The sequence below is a fragment of the Lucilia sericata genome, unplaced genomic scaffold (genome assembly GCF_015586225.1).
Source record: "Lucilia sericata isolate MDLA Ls3-8-SP2 unplaced genomic scaffold, ASM1558622v1 Contig000196F_arrow, whole genome shotgun sequence".
Taxonomy (NCBI): domain Eukaryota; kingdom Metazoa; phylum Arthropoda; class Insecta; order Diptera; family Calliphoridae; genus Lucilia; species Lucilia sericata.
Genome location: NW_023994224.1, coordinates 61,121 through 81,814, shown reverse-complemented (window position 1 = coordinate 81,814; position 20,694 = coordinate 61,121). Strand labels below are relative to the sequence as shown.

General features: G+C 29.7%; 1 protein-coding gene across 1 annotated transcript in view; it reads right to left on the bottom strand.

The window, feature by feature from the left end:
• The window catches only part of LOC119601880 (tetratricopeptide repeat protein 39B-like), a 164,109-nt gene that overhangs the window by 103,412 nt on the left and 40,003 nt on the right, over positions 1–20,694 (bottom strand). The window contains exon 2 of the mRNA XM_037953117.1: positions 6,551–6,851. Within this exon, the coding sequence (XP_037809045.1) occupies positions 6,551–6,829 (279 nt within the window). The 5' untranslated portion in view covers positions 6,830–6,851. The remainder of the gene's footprint in view (positions 1–6,550; positions 6,852–20,694) is intronic.

The window sequence follows — 20,694 nt, the reverse complement described above, 5'->3', positions numbered from 1 at the left end:
CCAAATCTACTGGACCGACCGCTAACAGGTCTAACAACAAAAGATACAATACCCCAATACTGCAATCACAATATGCAAAAACTACTAAATTGATTTACCTGAAATTTTGCATTCCGATAGGTATAAGCTCGGAAAGAATTATAGGCTATATATATGATCTTGATCCGATGCCACGCCACTTTCTACGCCCACTTTTTATAAAGCTATCCTTACCTACAGTGAATCAATTATTAAGATAAAACTTTATCTGAACAATTATTTTTATTGTATTTTTTAAAGAATATCTTTTAGTTTCATTTTCTACCGTTAAAAATTAAAATCGTGGTATTAATTAACGAGATATTTGATAAAATGTGAACGTATTGTAAATTTTTTAGGTCAATAAAGTATTTTGCTTTTTTGTTCATTTTTGTAACATTGCTGTGTTATTTTATTAAATTTAATATTTTTATTACTCCTATACATTAAAATAACCATTCTTAGATATTTTAAAAGTGGTACGATTAAATTTGGACAATTCTTAACCGATTAATTATCCTATATACCTATAAGCATTTATCAATATTTGACTTAACATGAAATCTATCGTTTCTTTGGTTTTATTTCAAAAATAATAAGTAATTTTGAATTGGATACATGATATACTAGAAAATCAATGGATTTGGACCTAGAAAAATATTTAAAGGGGTATAAAACTATATATTATAAAAAAATAATCTAGGTTTTTGGTCATTTTGTATTGAAAAACAAAAACTACATTTCGGAAACCCCGTCTATTTGGGGAGTACTGTGTGAATTTTATTTAGAATTGTATAATATTGATTCTTATTCAATAAAGCTAACACTAAGTACCATCCTAGCTACTCTAACTATGGGGACATCACCGTATACCACTATAGAACTACTACATGCTAAAATCTTGATTTTCTGCTTCATATTTTGAATGCTTTATTTTATGAATCAAATACAGTAGGCGTATTAGGATCTGGATAGTTATTCTTGATTTGGGATCCAAATATATACATATAAGTGAATGTATTAGCTGAAAAATATTGCTTATGTGGACCTGATGATAGCCACCTCTATCTGTAAATTTCTAAATTTGGTATTTTTCCTATACCACATGACAGTTCACTTTATATTGGTTCAAAGCAACCTAAGGTCTCTTTAGAGGTCTAAATTTAAATATAGTGTTCTTTCTACTTCGTATATGGACTTTGGAGAACATAAATGATGAGTTTAATGGTTTTCCTTGGTTATAAGCTGCTTCCCTTTGGTAGTTAAAGAATTTAAAAGACCACTTAGTGCGTTTTTTCTAATAATTCTATGGGTCACTTCATCAATTACTCTATTTTACATTTTTAATGATATTGATTAAACATTCCATAATATATTTTTTATGGGAGGTTCCAATTTGCTAGTCCGCCAATTTATTACCAAAATGTTCACATTGATGTCAAAGTATTTTTGCTATAATAGTTTCCCACACATTTAATTCTATTCAATTCATATGAAAGGTTCAAACCCATTTTCCTCCACATGCTCTAATAAATTTCTTCGTGCAAAATTTGAAGATTTTAGGTCTATTAGTTTCCCAGACAATCGACAACGCCAAATTATTACCAAAATGTTCATATGGATGTCATAGTTGTTTTTGCAAAATTTAAGGATTTTAGCCCGAATAGTTTCTCAGATATACGAAATTATCTATTTAATTCATATGGGGCGTTCCAAGCCCCCCTTATAAAGGTCCACCCCTTTTTTTCCAACATATTCATATGAATATTAAAGTTCTTCGTGCAAAATTTAAAGAAGCTAGCTCTATTACCGAATAAAATATTTTAAAATTTTGGTTATGAGTATTGTAGGTAATGTAGTTATTTCACACATAACTTGGTAATGATTGGTCTTTATTAATAAAATTATTTCATTTTTTTGGATAGAAGTTTTAAACCTAGTCGATATTAGAATATTTTTGAAGAAATATTGATTTGCACCTTTGTGTAAAAACTATTCCAAATAGCACGATAAAACAACTTGTTAATGGAGCATTGGCTAATAGAATAGACTAATAAACACAGAAAATAACTGTAAAGCCGGTTTTAAATCCGGAATAGTCTAATAAGGAATTAGTTAAGAGTTTTAAACCTAGTCGATATTAGAATATTTTTGAAGAAATATTGATTTGCACCTTTGTGTAAAAACTATTCCAAATAGCACGATAAAACAACTTGTTAATGGAGCATTGGCTAATAGAATAGACTAATAAACACAGAAAATAACTGTAAAGCCGGTTTTAAATCCGGAATAGTCGGGTAAGCACATTTGTAACCAGTTATTTTTGGATCATCGTCAAACAAATATAAGTAGTTATTCACCCAAAAATAAAGTACTTACACTTTGCTCCAATATTACTTGCCTACTTACCGGGTAGGTAAAGATTTTGCTGGGTAGTTTCCCAAATAAATGCATTTTTGCATATTTTATTCATATAGGAGGAGCAATGTCCCCCCATTGGTAGTCCGCCAATTTATTACAAAAATGTTTACATGCATGTTAAAGTTCTTCATGAAAAATTGGAAGATTCTAACTCTAGTAGTTTCCCAGATAAGCGATTTTTTGTATTTAATTCATATGGGAGGTGCCACGCCCCTACTGCTAGTCCTTTTTCCTTAAATAATAATATTAACACTATAGTGGTTCCGACAAAATTTGAGGACACTATCTGTTATATTTTCTCGGATATACTGATTTAAGATTTTCTTCATATGGAAGGTGGCACGCCCACTATCGCCATTCCGCTCATTTTATCCAAAAATATTCTTATGGATATCAAAGTTGTCCATACAAAATTTGAGGACACCAACTCTTGCAGTTTCTGAGATATGCGACTTTTAATACTTATTTTGAATGTGAGCGTGGCACGTCGCCCACTTGAAATTTTGAAGTAAAAAGTAGCCTATAGTTCCTTCCAGACATACAGGAAGACACTGTGAAAATTTCAGAAAAATCCATCCAGCCGTTTAGCTGTCTCTAAAGTCCAAACCAACAAACAAACATACAAACACACATTCATTTTTATATCTATAGATAGGGGTGCCACGCCCCCTATTGCTAGTCCTATAATTTTTCCAGAAAATAATCATATGGATGTCAAAATTGTCCATAAAAATTTGAGGACTCTAGTTGTACCATATTCCGAGATATTCGACTTTTGAAGAAGTGGGCGTGGCATCCCTCCCACTTGCAATTTCAAAATAAAAAGTAGCTTATAGTTCCTTCCATACTGAAAATTTCAACAAAATCGCTTCAGTGGTTTAGCCTCCTATAAGGTACAAACAAATAAACAAACATACCTTGATTTATATATATATACATATATATAGAAGATAGAAGAAGAAGATAGGCTGATTATTTTCCTTTAAAAATTTTTAACGCAAATAACTCCACAGTTTCACACAATGAGTATATGATTTTTGCAAATTGAAAAATACTTAACACGTGTCCTTTTAACAATAAATTCCAAAAAGTAATTAAAAAAAAAAGTAAGAAAGTATAGTCGGGCGTGGCTGACCATATGATACCCTACACCAGTTATGAATATTAAATGTGATTTATTTTTCATAATAAAACATTTATCTTCAATATTCCCTTGTTCCGATACATTTAAGCAATTTATGGATGAAAAACTAATTTTCTGAAAGAGGCTTTATATGGGGGCTAGGGGCAAATATGGACCAAGCCCGATAAAATTTTGCGAATATATTTATATTTACATAATATTTTATTGTGGTGAATTTCATCGCGATATTTGTGTTTATAAGCAGTGTTGCCAACATTGGTCAAGCAAAACGCGCGCGAAAAAATTAAAAAGGGGTAAAAAAGCACTAACGTTTTTTTTAGTAAAATAAAATAAATTTTAATAAAAAATTGCACATCATATTGCTCATTTACTACAAGACTGGCATACTCCAAAATTTTTTTTTGAACTGAGAGCTACAAAACATGCTTCATACTAAAGTTTAAGTTTTCAAATCCCTCATGATACAACCGTTAACAGGTAGAATAGTATGGAGAGCTGTTAATTTTCTTCCTTATTATGTCAAATATAAAAGAACTGAAAAGAAAAAAACTTCAAAATATCCAAATGAACGGCACACACTTTTATGTGCTTCCTTTGATTTCCAATGGTTTTGCGTTCTATGTTATTCAAATTATTAAATTTTTTTTCAAAAAAATATTCCGATAACCGATTTTCCGCCTACCGATGCATCCACACCCAAATTGTAAAATTGTACAAAACTTATGAAATATTTTTTTTCAAAATCTATATTTCTCTAAACAAAACCACTTCAAACCAGTCATCTGCCCTGATGTTTAAAAATACAAAGAAATACATATTCCTGTCTGTTCTGTAAACCGAATCCGAGCAAATTTCTCGTTTAAAAACGAGTTCTCATAATTTTTCTCGTTTTAAAACCGAGTACACAAATCTAGTCGAAAGTAAATCGAATTTAATTTTATTCTAATAAATTAAATAATTATTTTTTGCGTTTTTTTAATACAATTGTAACTAAATATAAATGCTATGGGAATTTTAAACTCTTTTTCATTTAAATATGTTTATTTTTCTGAATTTTGCGTTCAAATAAAAATTCGATTTGCAGAACACCAAAAAGGTTTTAAAAAATAACGAGTTAATTTAAATAAATGCAAAAACAAACTTTGGAATAACAGTGCCCCATTTACGTCAAAGAGTTATGTTAGGTTTCTAAAATTTAAAACAGTTTTTTAAGTAAAATTTAGACCCTGAGTATGGACTATTAAACGGTTCCAACAAAAAGTTGTACACATAAAGTGATCAAAAATTATCAGTTTTCTTAACATTATAGAGAAAATGTTAAAGATTAATTTACTTAATTAATTCCTGAAAATCACAAAATAAGATTTAAAATATTACAAAAAGCACTAAATGCACTGTCAATAGGCTTCGTCAAATAAAACGTGCGTGCCAAATTTCATCCAATTATCTGTACCTTGCGCACAAGGTTTACATGGACAGCCAGCCAGCCAGACGGACGGACGGACATTGCTTAATCGACTCAGAAAACTATTCTAAGCCCGAAATTTGTATTTTAATATTTTTTCTTGGTTTTCTCATTTTACACAATCTCCATTTTTAATATGAAAATATAAATTTACCTGTTTAATGTTATCTGTTTTATCGAATTTTATTTATGAACAAAAACGCTAAATTCTCTTAAAAATAGGAAGGCAAAAAACTTAGTTATATGTATATCCTATCCTATAATTATACTGGTTGTTACGATTCTTCTTACAGAAAACTACTGGACCGATTTACATGAAATTTGGTATACTAATAAGTCTGACCTTAGAAGGAACCATAAACTAAATAAGATCTGAATCGGAAGCCACGCCCCTTTTTACGAGAACTTTTTGTAAAACAATTATTATTCCAAATTTTCTTTCAGGCGTACAAAAACAACTGATGCGATTTTTATGATATCTGTTATAACGAATGTTGTGGAATGAACAGTACGATACAGAGGGCGAAGTCGACCGGCTTCGAGTCGGCGCTTAGTCGCCGCCGAACTATATTTAGTTGATTGAGCCGCCGCCGAAACACTCGGCTTAAGACGACTCAAATTTTTTAATGTTTTTATTAACTAGGACCAATTATTTTTGATTCTGTAACATAATGAATTATTAATTATTATTATTGAAAACGTACAAGATTTTTACAAAGGATATATGTAACAAGCGATATTTTATAATTTTCAATACTCCCGATATGTATATTCGTTGTTATATTTTTTATATGAATGTGAATGTGCAATAAGTTGTTTAGGAACTATTATGCTAGCATTTTTTTATATTAATAATATTTATATTTTGCAAAAAAAAAATATTTAAAAGATATGTAAATGTATCTCTTGTTAATTTAAATATTTTTTATTTGTTCCCTAATATGGCTATACCATCCACAATTTCTTCATAAACTTCCAGAGAGTGTAAATGAGAATTAAAGTAGACTAAATCTAGAAACTTTTGAGCCTTTTTTTAAAAATCATTTATTATTAATATTTTAAGCAAAGTGATCCTCCCAATCTCTAAATTTTTACATTATTTTTGAACATAAATTTAAGAGTTTAAATTTCCCTACAATTTTAAGTCTAATCCGAATAAATACACCTATACCACTAATTTCGGGCCTTCATATAGTATATGAGAATTATTATTTAGGTAGTTAAAATCTAGAAAATCATTCATATCTCCCCTTAAAATTTCTATTTATAAAACTCTTTAAAAATTTACATTATATAACTCTCAATTCGAAAAAACAATAAAGATCCGTTAGGTTAGAATGATAGCAGGATGTTTGCCGACTAAGGTTTTTTATTTATATTGCTTCTAGGGTAGCTAAGCACACTGGTTCCCTTTATTGAATTTTCTATGGAACTAGTATATATATTTTTAAAAAACGAATTAATCGCACAAAACGAGGTCTAAGTGTATATTAATTACTTACTCTTTTAAATTTTTTCCCTATTGACTGGGTTATAGTAACTTTGCGCCGTTGCCTCTGACAGACATCTAAACATTTTCGTAATTCTTCGCCTGCTTTAATAATGTGCTGTTGCTCAAATGTAAGTATCGCCTCCAAAAATGAAAACACTGCCCGACCCATTGAGTGGTACATACTACAGTGCGCGTGAGGCATCATTAAGGCGCGGGCATCATCAAACTTATTATTAAAAAAATAACATATTGCCAATTTAGCTTCTTCCACAGCCTTATCCAAAGGCATTGTCTTGGCTTCATGCAGCGTACTAAAATATAAGAATGTATTAAAAAAAAAAAACAATTTCATTACGTTTATATTCATAGACAATTCTTATTTTGGTCTTAATGCCTATTGTGTGCATTAATAAAATTGTTAAAACCATTAATAAAATTGTGATATTCATATACATATTATAAAATTACATTAACTACACTGTGTGACACTAAAAAACACTCGTTACGCGATATAATGCTTTTTATAGACCTAAATGAGTAGATCATTTTACCATTTTTAGAATCTATATATATATACCCTAAAAATCGGAAGCTATTGGAAAAAAACGCTTTTTGTTGATAGACAGACAAAAAAAATTATATCTCAAAATTTTCTTAACCGATTTAATATTTTTCAACTGTTTTGAAGAGTTTCCTTTGTCATTTCCTTTGTGTAAAATATTTAGATCTGAATACAAATTTTTATATATTTTTTTATTTTTTTTACAATTCAAGATTATTTTTGAAATACACAAAAATATTTATTATTATCCTAAGCAGTTTGGTATTGAAAATCAGCTAAATCGGCTCACAACGTAAAAAGTTATGAGTAAAAATTTCAGACTACCTCGAAAAAATTTAAGTTTTTTCATAATTCTTTTGAAGTTTTCTCAGAAACTACCAAAAAATCGGCAAAATCGGCTCACAACGTAAAAAGTTATGAGTAAAAATTTCAGACTATCTCGAAAAAAAATAAGTTTTTTTCATAATTCTTTTGAAGTTTTCTCAGAAACTACCAAAGATATTTCGATGAATTGTCACACATTATTTTTTCAGGGCAGTGATCAATTATGTTCAAAATCTTCACAATCGATCCAATATTTCCCATAGCCCACATACAATGGTATATATTCCCGGAAATTAGTTTATCGTTAATAACTCCCTCAAATATATCGATATCAATACAAAATTTTGTACATGCAAATAAAATAAGAACAGAAATCATACTATCAACGTAGATCTCAGTCGGTCCATAATTGGGCATAGCTCCCATATAAGGTCCACTTCCGAAAATCACCTAGACGCATATATTTCAGTGATGAATAAAGCTATTGTGATAAAATTCGAGTTAAATATGTTTTGTGTACATGCAAATCATTCTACCAAATATTTTACGGATCGGTCCATTATTGATCATAGCTCCCATATAAGACCCACTTCCGAAAATCATTTAAAAGCTCATATTTCATTGTCAAATAAAGCTATCTTAATAAAATATGAATCACTCTACGAAATTTTTTCCGGATAGGCCCATAACACTGTACAACAAAAAAAAAATACAAGTTTACATCTGAATTTCATTTGAGGGGGGGTTAAAGTTTTCCAACTCTGGCACATTCTTATTGTTAATCGGCATAAGAAACCATGTGACCCTTACATTTAAGGTATAAAATTTGTTCACTAGGCAATTCTTCTTCATTATCGTATAAACTCCAGCATATTTCAGCTTTTGCCTTTAAAGCGTTCTTCAAGGGTGCGCGTGTCTGATGAAATTGTTCACCATGCTCATCAGATTCCGTTGACAACTGGTTCTCAAAATAATCCATATGGGAATTTAAAAAATGAATTTTTGTTAACATATGAACGCCTAATTTTTCAAAAGCCCTAAGCATGCTGTCTACGTATATTCTAGCAGTAGGAGATCGATTTTTGTCTAAGACATTGTATATCACGTCCTTAATGCTTTTCCACGCTTCGAGCTCAATTGGTGAGAGCATTTCGTCGAAGTTAGCGTTTTGCATTAGCTTTCTGATATCTGGACCAACAAAAACACTTGTTGGTATGAAACCAATATTAAGACTTTTAACAATATCAACGACTGAAAAACACATACATATTCAAACATTCCATTGTTTTTTGGAATATTGGTCGCCCTTCCATCTGCTATCCCAAGTGCATAAAAAGCATCCGTACTTAACGTATCCGGACTGCATACCTGAGAGGAAACTAACGACATTTAAATCACAACAGATCCGCCACTTATGGTCTTCGTATTTTACGGAGTCCAATATTAATTTTATTGATTCATAGCTTTCTTTAATGTTCATTCCATAGGCAATTGGAATAGGATTTTTGGCATTATCGTAATGCAAAAGTACAGCTTTTAGACTCTTCTTAGATGAATCAATAAATAAACGCCAGTGCTCATTGTTATACTCAATATTCATTGCATTCATTATACCTTCAATATCGTTGCAATAAGCAAACGTGTTATCACCGTTTACTGAAAAGAACGGCAGAAAGCTATCTTGGTGCTTGCGAAAGCTGGTAGCATTGACCCCAGGTTCAAGTAGATTAAGACTTTTTAAGTCTGCAGCTAAAATTTCTGATTTGTTTTTAGACAGATTCAGTCTCCGAGTCAATGCATTTAAATGCTCTTGCGACATTAATGTTGGTCTTGGGATAACTTCATTTTTTATATAATCACTACCTGCGCAATAAAAAGTTCCAGTTTCAGCGTTTGTTCCATTGCCACAATGACTAGGTCTTCGAAGTTGTAGCACAGGTACTGGAAGTTCGTCAGAATGCGGAACTGGTAGCATGGCTGACATTACACCTTTGTATACAAAACTTTTTCTCCTATATCTATTTAACTTTAATATAGGACTATTTTGGCACACATAGCACGTAGATTCATTATGTTCACCTGGATCTAACCACCGCATAGGAATACCAAACTGCATTGAATTTCGCTGACCTTCAGCGAGAGTTCAAAAATAAAACTATAGTTTAAAAACAAAAAAAAAAAAACAATTACCTTTGAACCACAAAATTAAGTCATTATAACAAATGCGACAGCAATGCTTCGGAGTCCACAGTTCATCCGGAAAAACTTCTAGCTCGAAATACATTTTATAAATGTCTTCAACTTTACTATTCAAAAAATTAACTTTATATTCCACAGATGTAGCAAAACAAATCAAATTTTTCCAAACAATTAGACATTTTTGCCAAAACAAATCTTACAAAAATCTTTATTTTTTTTGTTATTTTTGAAGTAAAACACTCACACAATATGTGCACCGCAAATTGACAGACACTTATAATAAAATTTCACGTAGAATATTTTTGCTGAACATTTTAACCCATAAAATGCCGGTTTTAATCGTGTTTTTGCTCTTTTTCTAAACGTAGAGCAAAAAAAGCATACCTTGAGGAGTTAGAGGGTTAACATGTTCAACAAATATGTTCTCCGTAATATTTTACACAAATTTAATGAACACATTTTATACCTAAAATGTAAGGGTCACATGGTTTCTTATGCCGATTAATAAAAAGAGTGTTGGGAAACTTTAACCCCCCACCCCTCAAATTACATTCAGTTGTAAACTTTCAAAACGCGGATACATGTGTCTTTTTTTGTCTCCTTTATCAAAATTTATAGAGATAATAGTGATTTTTATTTAAAGTTGAACAATTTTTTCATGCAAATTTTAAGGTACTTTAAAATAAAATTCTACATTAACACTAAGCTCTCTTTTGTTGAGTCTTATTTCTACCTTCTGGTTGAATTTTCCGTTTTAGTGTATTCAGAGACTTATAGTAAAATTTCACGTAGAATATTTTTGCGGGACATTTTAACCCCTTAAATACCTGTTTTAATGGTGTTTTTGCTCTTTTCTAAAAGAAGGACAAAAAAGACCCATACCTCGAGGTCTTAGAGGGTTAACATGTTCTACAAAAATGTTCTCCGTAATATTTTACATAAATTTACTGAACAAATTTTATACCTTAAATGTAAGGGTCACATGGTTTCTTATGCCGATTAACAATAACCCCCTCAAATGAAATTCAGATGTAAACTTTCAAAACGCCGATACACGTGTCTTGTTTTGTTGTCTCCTCTATCAAAATTTATAGGTCGGACCTTGTAATTTTGAAAAAAATTTGATTTTGTTGTCATATAAAGTCCACTTCCGAAAATCACTTAAACGCATATATTTCATTAAATTATAAAGCTATCGGGTTAAAATTCGACACAAATATGTTTTTTTACGTATTGGTCTATTATTAGTCATAGCTCCCATATAACCCCACTTCCGAAAATCACTTAAAAGCACATATTTCATTGTCAAATAAAGCTATCTTGATAAAATTCGACACAAATATGTTTTGTCTTTATATGAGTCACTCTACGAAATTTTTTTCCGGATAGTCTCATAATTGGTCATAACTCCCTATAAAGTCCACTTCCGAATATCACTTAAACGCATATATTTCATTAAATTCTAAAACTATAAGGATAAAATTCGACTTAATATATTTTGTGTACATATAAATCATTCTACCACTTTTTCCCGGAACGGTCCATTATTGGTCATGGCTCCCATATAAGTCCCACTTCCGTAAACACTTAAACGCACATATTTCATTGTAAAATAAAGTTATCTTAATAAATTTCGACACAAATATGTTTTGTGTAAGGTCATAGCTCCTATATATAGAGACCACTTTTGGCATATAAATCATTATACGTAATTTTTCCTTATCGGTCGATAATTGGTCTCAACTCCCATATAAGGACCATTTCCGAAAATTACTCAAATGCACATTCACAATCAAAGTTATCGGGATAAAATTCGACATAAATGTGTGTTTTGACAATCAAAGTTATCGGGATAAAATTCGACATAAATGTGTATTTTGTATATATAAATCATTCTACGGAATTTTTTTCCGGATTGGTCCATAGGTTGTCTTAGCTCCCATATATGGTATACTTCTGAAAATCACTTAATACCACTTAATTCGTAATTAAACGATTATATCCGGATAAAATTCAAAATGAGTATGTTCTGTCTATAGATAAATCATTATATTAAAATGTTTTCGAACAGGCCTATTAATATACATTTTTCTCGACCTAATTAAAATTAGTTTGACATATGTATAAATGTTAATACCCTCAATACGGAAACAAAAATTTTGCCAAGTTATCTAAAAATTAGATAGTTAAATGGGATTTAATAAAAAGTAGCTTGCTGGTGGAGGGTATTTAAGATTCGGCATAGCCGAATATAGCACTTTAACTTGTTTTTGTATAACTTTGCAGCTGTCATTTTATGTGTTGCGTACAATTAAGCTGGAGGTCCACACTACGCGAAAACATTTCGTGCTTTTCATGCCTTTTTTGTATCCTACGCTTAATTTTTTTTTTATTTATTTACAAAGAACTTCGCGTTTTTTTTAAGTTTTTCATTTATATTTTCACATTTTACCTCGTTTTAATTTATTAAAATTGATAAATACTAGGGTGATCGATTATTCGACATTTTCCAAAAACCGGTTTTCGAATGGTTCGAATAGTTGACATTTAAAAAAACCGGTTGATATTTTTCAAATTCAGAAAAAACCGGTTAACCGGTTTTTCATTATAAATAAAAAAAATATTTTAATTTGAAAAACTTAATGTTTATGTTTAAATTTGATTAATAAAACATGGCCAGAAATGATTTTTAACAGTTTAAAAGATAATAACTATAGATCTAGTCGTCTGATTTACATTATTTCATTAATATAAAAAAATTATGAAAAAAGTGGGACAGTTCTGTTAAACATAAGGTACTATGTAATTCTAGCTTATTTCAAAAGCCCTGTTTAGGACAACACTTCCATAAAATTTCAGCCGTAAATTAATTATTGTAAATTGAATATAATCTTAAGATTGATAAAATTTTATCAAACAGTTATCAATTTTACAAATAAATTTTTTTAATTAATTAGGAAAATCAAAAAAGTTTAACCAAAGGAGCTTTAGAAAAATATACGCTAGTTCCTCGACTCAAATAATTTTAAAATTTAGCTGTATTATTATTTACTTAAAAATTTCATTTAAATAATCTTTGAATACAAAGCAAATAAAAGTATTCAAACCCGGTTTTTAAAAAGTGAAAAAATCGGGTTATTCGATATTCGAAAAATCAACATTAAGAAAAAATCGAGACTGGTAAAGCAGAAAAAACCGGTTGAAAAATCGAGTCGATCACCCTAATAAATACATATTAAAAATAGAATATAAATTGTCAAATATTCGTGCGCCGCTTATGACGCTTACAAAAGTTGAAAGTAGAACTACTTTAAGCATCCTACGCTTTTGTGCTTGTAAATTGTAGCACACAACAACATTGATTCTACTTTTTTGACAGCGGCGTAGAATGCTAAGACGCGTAGTAAGCGTGGTGTGGACCTCCAGCTTTAGGATAAAATAATCTTTGATTCGGTTTTCTTAATTTTATACTTTTGTTTATAATAGATTTTTGACAATAAAAACGAACTTTTGAGAGAAATAAATATGGGGAATTTCATGTCAAGTGACCCAACTCAAAAAATCGATTTTGACGAAATTTGCACCAAGGTTAGAACTATGGGATAGTTTGCCGACACAAATTTTCAGCTCTATCGGTTAAGAACTGCCGGACTTACAGGGGGTCAAAGTTGGACATTTTGGTCATACAGGTTTTATTCAAAGTAGTGTAACTTTTCACTTGTTGGTTCTAGCAAAAATTGTTGAAAGGTGTTCAGATAGCTATTTCTTCATCCTTTCCGATTTTTTTTTTTAATTTCTTAAAAATTTGTTTTTTATTTTTTAATGGGTCCTTTTTTGCTTAAAAGAAAGCTTATACAATTTCCTTGAAGGGCTTTTCCTATTTTTTCAAAATGGACGTTTTTGTTGTATATTTTTTGTTCAAAATAAAGGTTAGACCATTGCATTTAAGAGCTTTGTGATTACTTTGTTGGATGTGAGTGGGATATATCAGTAGCAGATCCACGGGGGGAAGGAAAATTACACCCGATAATTTTTACTTAGATAAATTGTTTATGTATTGTATTTTTATTAAAAATCCTCAAAGTTCATAAAGAATATTGTCGAAATCCTCTATAGTACGTATATTGGAGTGGTGCTGTTTGTCTGGAGAAAATAAAAGATGTCGATTTCCCTTACTAAAATTCGAAAATACCGTTTTTAACAAAATTGTTGTTTACATTCGAAATAAATGAAACTTTTCAACGGTCCTTTTCTGAAATTCAAATGAATAATATCCCTGCAGGAAATGTATTTGTATGTATGTATTATTTTACTAATACAAAAATCACCAGTACTAGTTCCCAAATTAACATTGAGTGTGTTTCAAAAATGACCAATTGTAAACTAGTACAATTGGACCCAATTGGGTGCTTTAGAACCACTTAATTACTAGTATATTGTTTTATTTATAAAAAAATTAAATTAAATAAAAAATTTTGTAAATACATTTATCTTTTATAATGCAAGTTAAAATTTCGAAGAAATTATGGTTTCTATCCGCACCACCAACGTAGATATCGTGGATTATACATATAATGTCCACAAAATTGCCTTAAATACATTTGCGTATAAACAAATAAATATGAAACTCTGCAATTTTTAAATAGGGCTCTGCATGCAAGTGGACTTAAACAGTCATTCACTATTTATCCTCTGATTTGAAAGGAAGATTTTGTAAATTTCCTTCATTTTATGTAAAAACTTGAACGCAAAGCCCAGTCGCTAAAGACCATTTGAAATAAATTTTGAAAAACTGTTGTCTATAACAAATAAATTTATATTGTCTAGTGCAGACGTCGGCGCTAGTATTGTTCTGACAACGAAGATTTTCGGCAAATTACATGTACACAACACGATCGCAGACGAACTTCTAAACAAGAGCATCAAAAATACAAATATTTTATTTGGTTGCTTGACAGCATTCAACAAAGCAGGTTGATGTCGCTTTGTTAAAGAAATTGCAAACACAACTTGAAAAAACAAAAACAACTTGCAAAAACAAGAGCATATTTTACAAAAACAACGTACACCCTAAATAATTTTCTAGAATGCATAACAATGAAAGTAAATAAGTTCATCTTGTTTCATATATTTTTTTGTACATTTTAATTTGAAATGTTGTTTCTATGTGAAGAAATTATCATTCTTATGTACATTGATTACATTTGTTTATAAATATTCGCATTTTACAGTAATGCAATTTAATCTTCAAAATTAAAAATAACCAAATATTTTTTCGGTGCAATTTCATTGAAAAAATGCCAATAGTGTGTGTGTAGTGGTGATTTTTTTATCTGCCTCTCTATACGCCGGTATATGGTCTAGTGGGTAATTAAAAAAAAAATCGAAAAACTGAGATTTTCAACATGACCCTCTCCGATTTCAGAAAACTTTCGATGAAATTCTGTACAATCTTCGTATAAATACCAAATTTAAAGTTCTCCAAAATTTTCAAATACATACTTTACGGTTTAGATTTTATCGATGTTAAAAGTTCATATTTTTTAAGATTTTTTTTCAACAACCTTTAATTTTGACATTGTCTATTTTCTAAATTTATATCTTTGGAGCATTTCAAAAATTTTCGAACAGGTTTGGACTTACCTTTTCTGATTTTGATGAAACTTGGTACACCCATTCTTTATATAAATACGAAGTTTAAAGTTCTCCAAAATTACCAAATTCTTCACGGTTTAGATTTTATTAATGTTCAAAGTTCACATTTTTTTAAAGATTTTTTTCAACAAGCATTAAATTTGACATCTTATATTTTCTAATTTTTATCCGATTTTAATCGTTTATTATTGAGTACACTATAAGCAATCTTATGTGAAGGAATACAGAAAATGGAAGGTACCTTTTTTGATATATCCTTGACTAAAGGACGTTTTATGACATTATTATCTTTATATTAAAACTGTAATATTTTAAGTAATTGTCAAACTACAAGACATAGGACTAAAACATTTAAAATCGGATAAATAGTTTAGAAAATATATGATGTCAAATTTAATGCTTGTTGATAAAAATTCTAAAAAATATGAACTTTGAACCTCGATAAAATATGAACCGTAACGAATTTAGAAATTTTGGAGAACTTTAAGTTCCGTATTTACATGAAGAATATGTTTACCGAATTTCATCGAAATCGGAGAGGATCATGTTGAAAATCCTACGTTTTTGTTCGGAATTTTTTGAAATTACCCCTTCCTTTATCATTATATTAACAATATAATATAATTTTAAATTTTATGCTTCTTGAAAAAATCTTAAAAATATAAACTTGAAACTTTAAAAACTTTAAAAGTGCCAAATATTGAAAAATGTATTCTTGAGTTAAAAATATTTGTTTTGATAGATATCCCAGGAGAAAACCCTGTATGACCAAAATGTCTAACTTTGACCCCCACAAATTTTCAGCTCTATCGATCAAGTGCTGCCGGACTTAGAGGGGGTCAAAGTTGGACATTTTGGTCATACAGAATTTTATTTCAATGAGGTTAATTTTTCACCTATTGGTGCTAGCAAAAATTGTCGAAAGGAGTTCAGACAGCTATTTCTTCATTCTTTCCACGAATATTTTTTTTAACTTTTTAAACTTTTTTTTAATTTTTTTTTAATATTTTTATATATTTATATATATATTATATATATTTTTATATATTTATATATATTTATATATATATTATATATATATATATTTTATTATACCCACAATCAAAAAAGATGAGAGGTATATTGATTTTGTCATTCCGTTTGTAACACATCGAAATATTCTTCATAGACCCACACAAGTATATATATTCTGGGTCCTTATTAAATTCTAAGACGATCTAGCCATGTCTGTCGTCCGTCTGTTGAAAGCACGATAAAGTACGAACGGAACGAGATAGAGGATTGAAATTTTCCACAAACATTCTCTATAGGTAAGGTTTGTTTGGTAATGAAATTGGGCAATATCGGTCCACGTTTTCAGTTTTCAGACCCCATACAAGTGGGTCCCCGAAAAACAGCTTTTATGGGCATATCTGTTTCAAAAGTACGAAATTCGACATAAATAAGTTTCATATGATCCAAAATCTCCCTACCAAATCTTATGAGGATCGGTAAATAATTGGTCCTACCCCCCATATAAGGCCCCCTTCAGAACATTACTTTAACGCTCATTACTGGCTTAAAAATACGAGTATAGTGATGAAATTCGACACACATAAGTTTCAATGTAGCCAAAATCTCTCTATCAAACTTTATGTGGATCGGTCCATAAAAAACTTATTGCATTTGGTGTCGGTAATAACTTCACTCGATTTATTTCGAACTTTCTCAGTGATAGCACTATATGAGTTGTTATAGATGGGATCTCATCAAACGAGTTCAAGATTAATTCAGGGTATCGCAAGGCTCCGTTCTTTCTCCATTCTTCTCACATTTTCCACCTGTCGAAAGAAGCATTCAAGTGTCTTGGTTTTTTGAAACGGTGTAAGACATACTTCACTACATCTGATCTTCTTACTATTTACACCACTTATATCCGATCGAAAATGTAATACAAACTTGGAGCTACTCGACCGCGTATCAGAGAGGGCGAAGGTACTTATTGGTGACAGTAGGGTATCCAACACTATTGATTCACTGGAGCACCGTCGCAACATGGGGTGTATTTCACTGTTCTATCGATACTATATTGGAATGTGTTCCTCTGAAATTAGGAAACTCGTTTCCGATACCTGTATATTTTTACGCAGCACACGACTGTCATCAACAACACACCCATTTGTGGTCGATTTGTCAGTGGACCGCACAACACATTACAGGGAAAATTCATTCTTCAGCCGCACTGTTCGTATGTGGAACAGACTTCCTGCAGAAGTATTCCCCGCCACTTTCGATGTGAAAAGGTTTAAATCAAATGTCCACAAACACTACTCCTTCTATCCTCCCTCCCACAACCTATTTTCCTAGTTCCAGCACAATGTACTGCATGAGTAGGGGCCATCCCCTGATTGCTGGTCCACGAAAAAAAAAATAAAAATAAAAAAAAAAAATTTTAAATCAGCAAAATCCGTCCATAAATAACGGAGATATATACAAAATTCCGAGCGAGACAACCACTGAATATTTAAAAAAAATACACTTTTTTGCATGTTTTGATATATATATACAGTTAATCACAAAAATAAGTATACAGAAATACTGACGATTGGTTTTACTTAAAAAAACATATTATTTTTTCAAAAAACAAGAAAGTAACACATTTATTTATTAAAAACAATTATGATAATTATTATTCACTACTTTTTTTCTTCAAAAAAAAAAACAAAAAACAAAAAAAAACAAAAGTAAGTATACAGATCATTTCAGTATATATTTGGTTTAATGATATTAACAAAATTTATGAAAATTTTACTTGTATTAATATAATTGCTTTTTAATAAAATATTTTTTACACAATAACTTGGAAAAAATCTACTTTTAGTTCCGAAATCTTGAAATTTGGGTCGATTGGCTCCGGAATTAATTAGTAGAACAGTTTTTTCTCATTTCTACGATTTTTTTCCACTTTAGATCCCGGTTTGTGGATCTGGTGGCCACTGAACCCTCCAAATGATGCATTGGAAATAGAATTTTTAACTTTTGAAAAGAGTTGTTATTTCGAAATTAATGTTATATGCATGGATTTGGCCATTTTGAACACAGTACGTTCTTAAAAACCCGAAATTTAACTCCGATTTCTTAAGACTTACAACATAAACTTTAAAATTTGGATAATTCTATATATTTTCTTTAATTTAAACAGGTTTTCCAAATACTCCGATTTCCAAAGCATATAATAATGCTACCAATCATATCTTGATATAATCGATACAATAAGCATGTTTTATGGATCGGACATTTTATTTGTTCTAGCAACAAATTAAGATGTATCCGTGTTTAAAATTGTTCAATTCGTATTCATACCACAAATTGAGCCTGATTTAATATAAAAATCTTACTATTTTGGACAATAATCAATTTCAGAACCGATATGTAATGTAAGTTATTGACATGGTCACCATTTGACGATTATTGGTAGTATTTAGGAGTGTGTAATGGATGATTGGAACCAAAAAACTTGTTTTAATTAATGGATATATATATATATATATATATATATATATATATATATATATATATATATATATATATATATATATATATATATATATATATATATATATATATATATATATATATATATATATATATATATATATATATATATATATATATATTAAAAGACAGTCAGTACGAATTTTTTTACAAAATATCAAAAAATACCAATTGTAAAACGGTAAAGTCCCCTTTTATGGATTTATGTTAAACTTTTATCAAAGTTTATCATTTGTTAAATTTAGTACACTATGTAACAGTCTGTTAAGTGTTAGTTCCATTTTACATGGTATAGTTTAAAGCGAAAGAATAATTTTTTTTCAATATTTTGCACTTAATTTTCCCCTATTTTTTGTTGTATTTTTTAATCAAAAGATAGCTTACACCATTTCCTTTAAGAGCTTTGTGGTCACTTAGTCGGATGCAAGGGGTATATGTGAAAAAACAAGTCAGAATTCTTTATTCGGTTATGCCGAATCTTAAATACCCACCACCTGTAAGCTACTTTTTATTTAAACCCTACTAAATATTTCTAGATACGTATATAATAAATTGTGAAAGTTTAAATTGTGTTGTGATGAGGAGATATGGCAAATTATTGGCCAATCCAAACAAAATTTCGCAGAATGATTTATCGATAAAGCAAAAACACACTATGTCAGATTTTATCCGTATATACTTATATTTTAATTTAATATATTGGAAAAGTAGCTTTAGGAAGTGGACCTTATATTTCTTATTTACACAAAATATACTCATGTACATTTTTTATTTATGCAGATTTTTGAGTCCGACCGAACTCAAAATTTCGTTCGGTACCGAACCCGAACTTCGGTAAATTTGAAAGTTCGGCCGAACCCGAACTATGTTCAGTTTTCAAAGTTCGGTGAACACGAACTTTTTGAATAACAATACTTTTTTATTTTTGGTTTTTAAACGATTTATTGAAAATGATATAATTATCTGTAAGACATAGATGGGCACTTTGCAGTACCAGTAAAATTGCTGTAAAAATAAGTTTTTACTGTTTACTGAAAAAAAATTCAGTATTCATTAATTTTTTACTGGTTACTGAAAATATTTTCAGTATTCAGTAAATGTTACTGATTACTGCAAAAAATTGCAATAAATTTACTGGTTACTGCAAAAAAAAATTCAGTATTTTACTGATTACTGAAAATGTGTTTACAGTATTCCGTACAATCTAATAATTTACTGAAAATTCTATTTTCAACATATTTTTGAATATAAGACATATTTATCATCACAAGTAGCTATAGTGCGATAAATTTTACTTTTTGGGATTGTAAATCTTTTCAAAAGACAAGAACTTTGCTATGTACAAATTTATATAATAGCCTAAATCTTATATTATTTTGTCAGCCAATAAAAAGTTGTTGGAATCATTTATTATATTTTATAATATTAGATTATTAATAGAAAAGAGAGTAAAAGAGATCAATATGATAATAGTTGTATGAACATTTTAGTTAAATATAATATTTTTTACCAATAATGCATTTTGGTTGAAAATTTTACTGATTACTGAAAAAAATTTCAGTATTCAGTAAGATTTGCATTACCAGTATTTTTTACTGTTTACTGAAATTTTTTTCAGTATTCAGTAAAATTTTACTGAATACTGTAATTTTTTCAGTAATCAGTAAAAATTTACTGAATACTGAAAATTTTTTCAGCAACCAGTAAAGATATACTGAATACTGAAATGTTTTGAACGGTGTTTCATATCTACTTTAAACACATTCATGACTAATTTTATACCGATATCTTCATTCATTTATGAAATATGTGCGTTTACGTGGTTATCGGAAATGGGCCTTAATTGGGCATAGCACCCATAGCCCAATTATGGACTGATC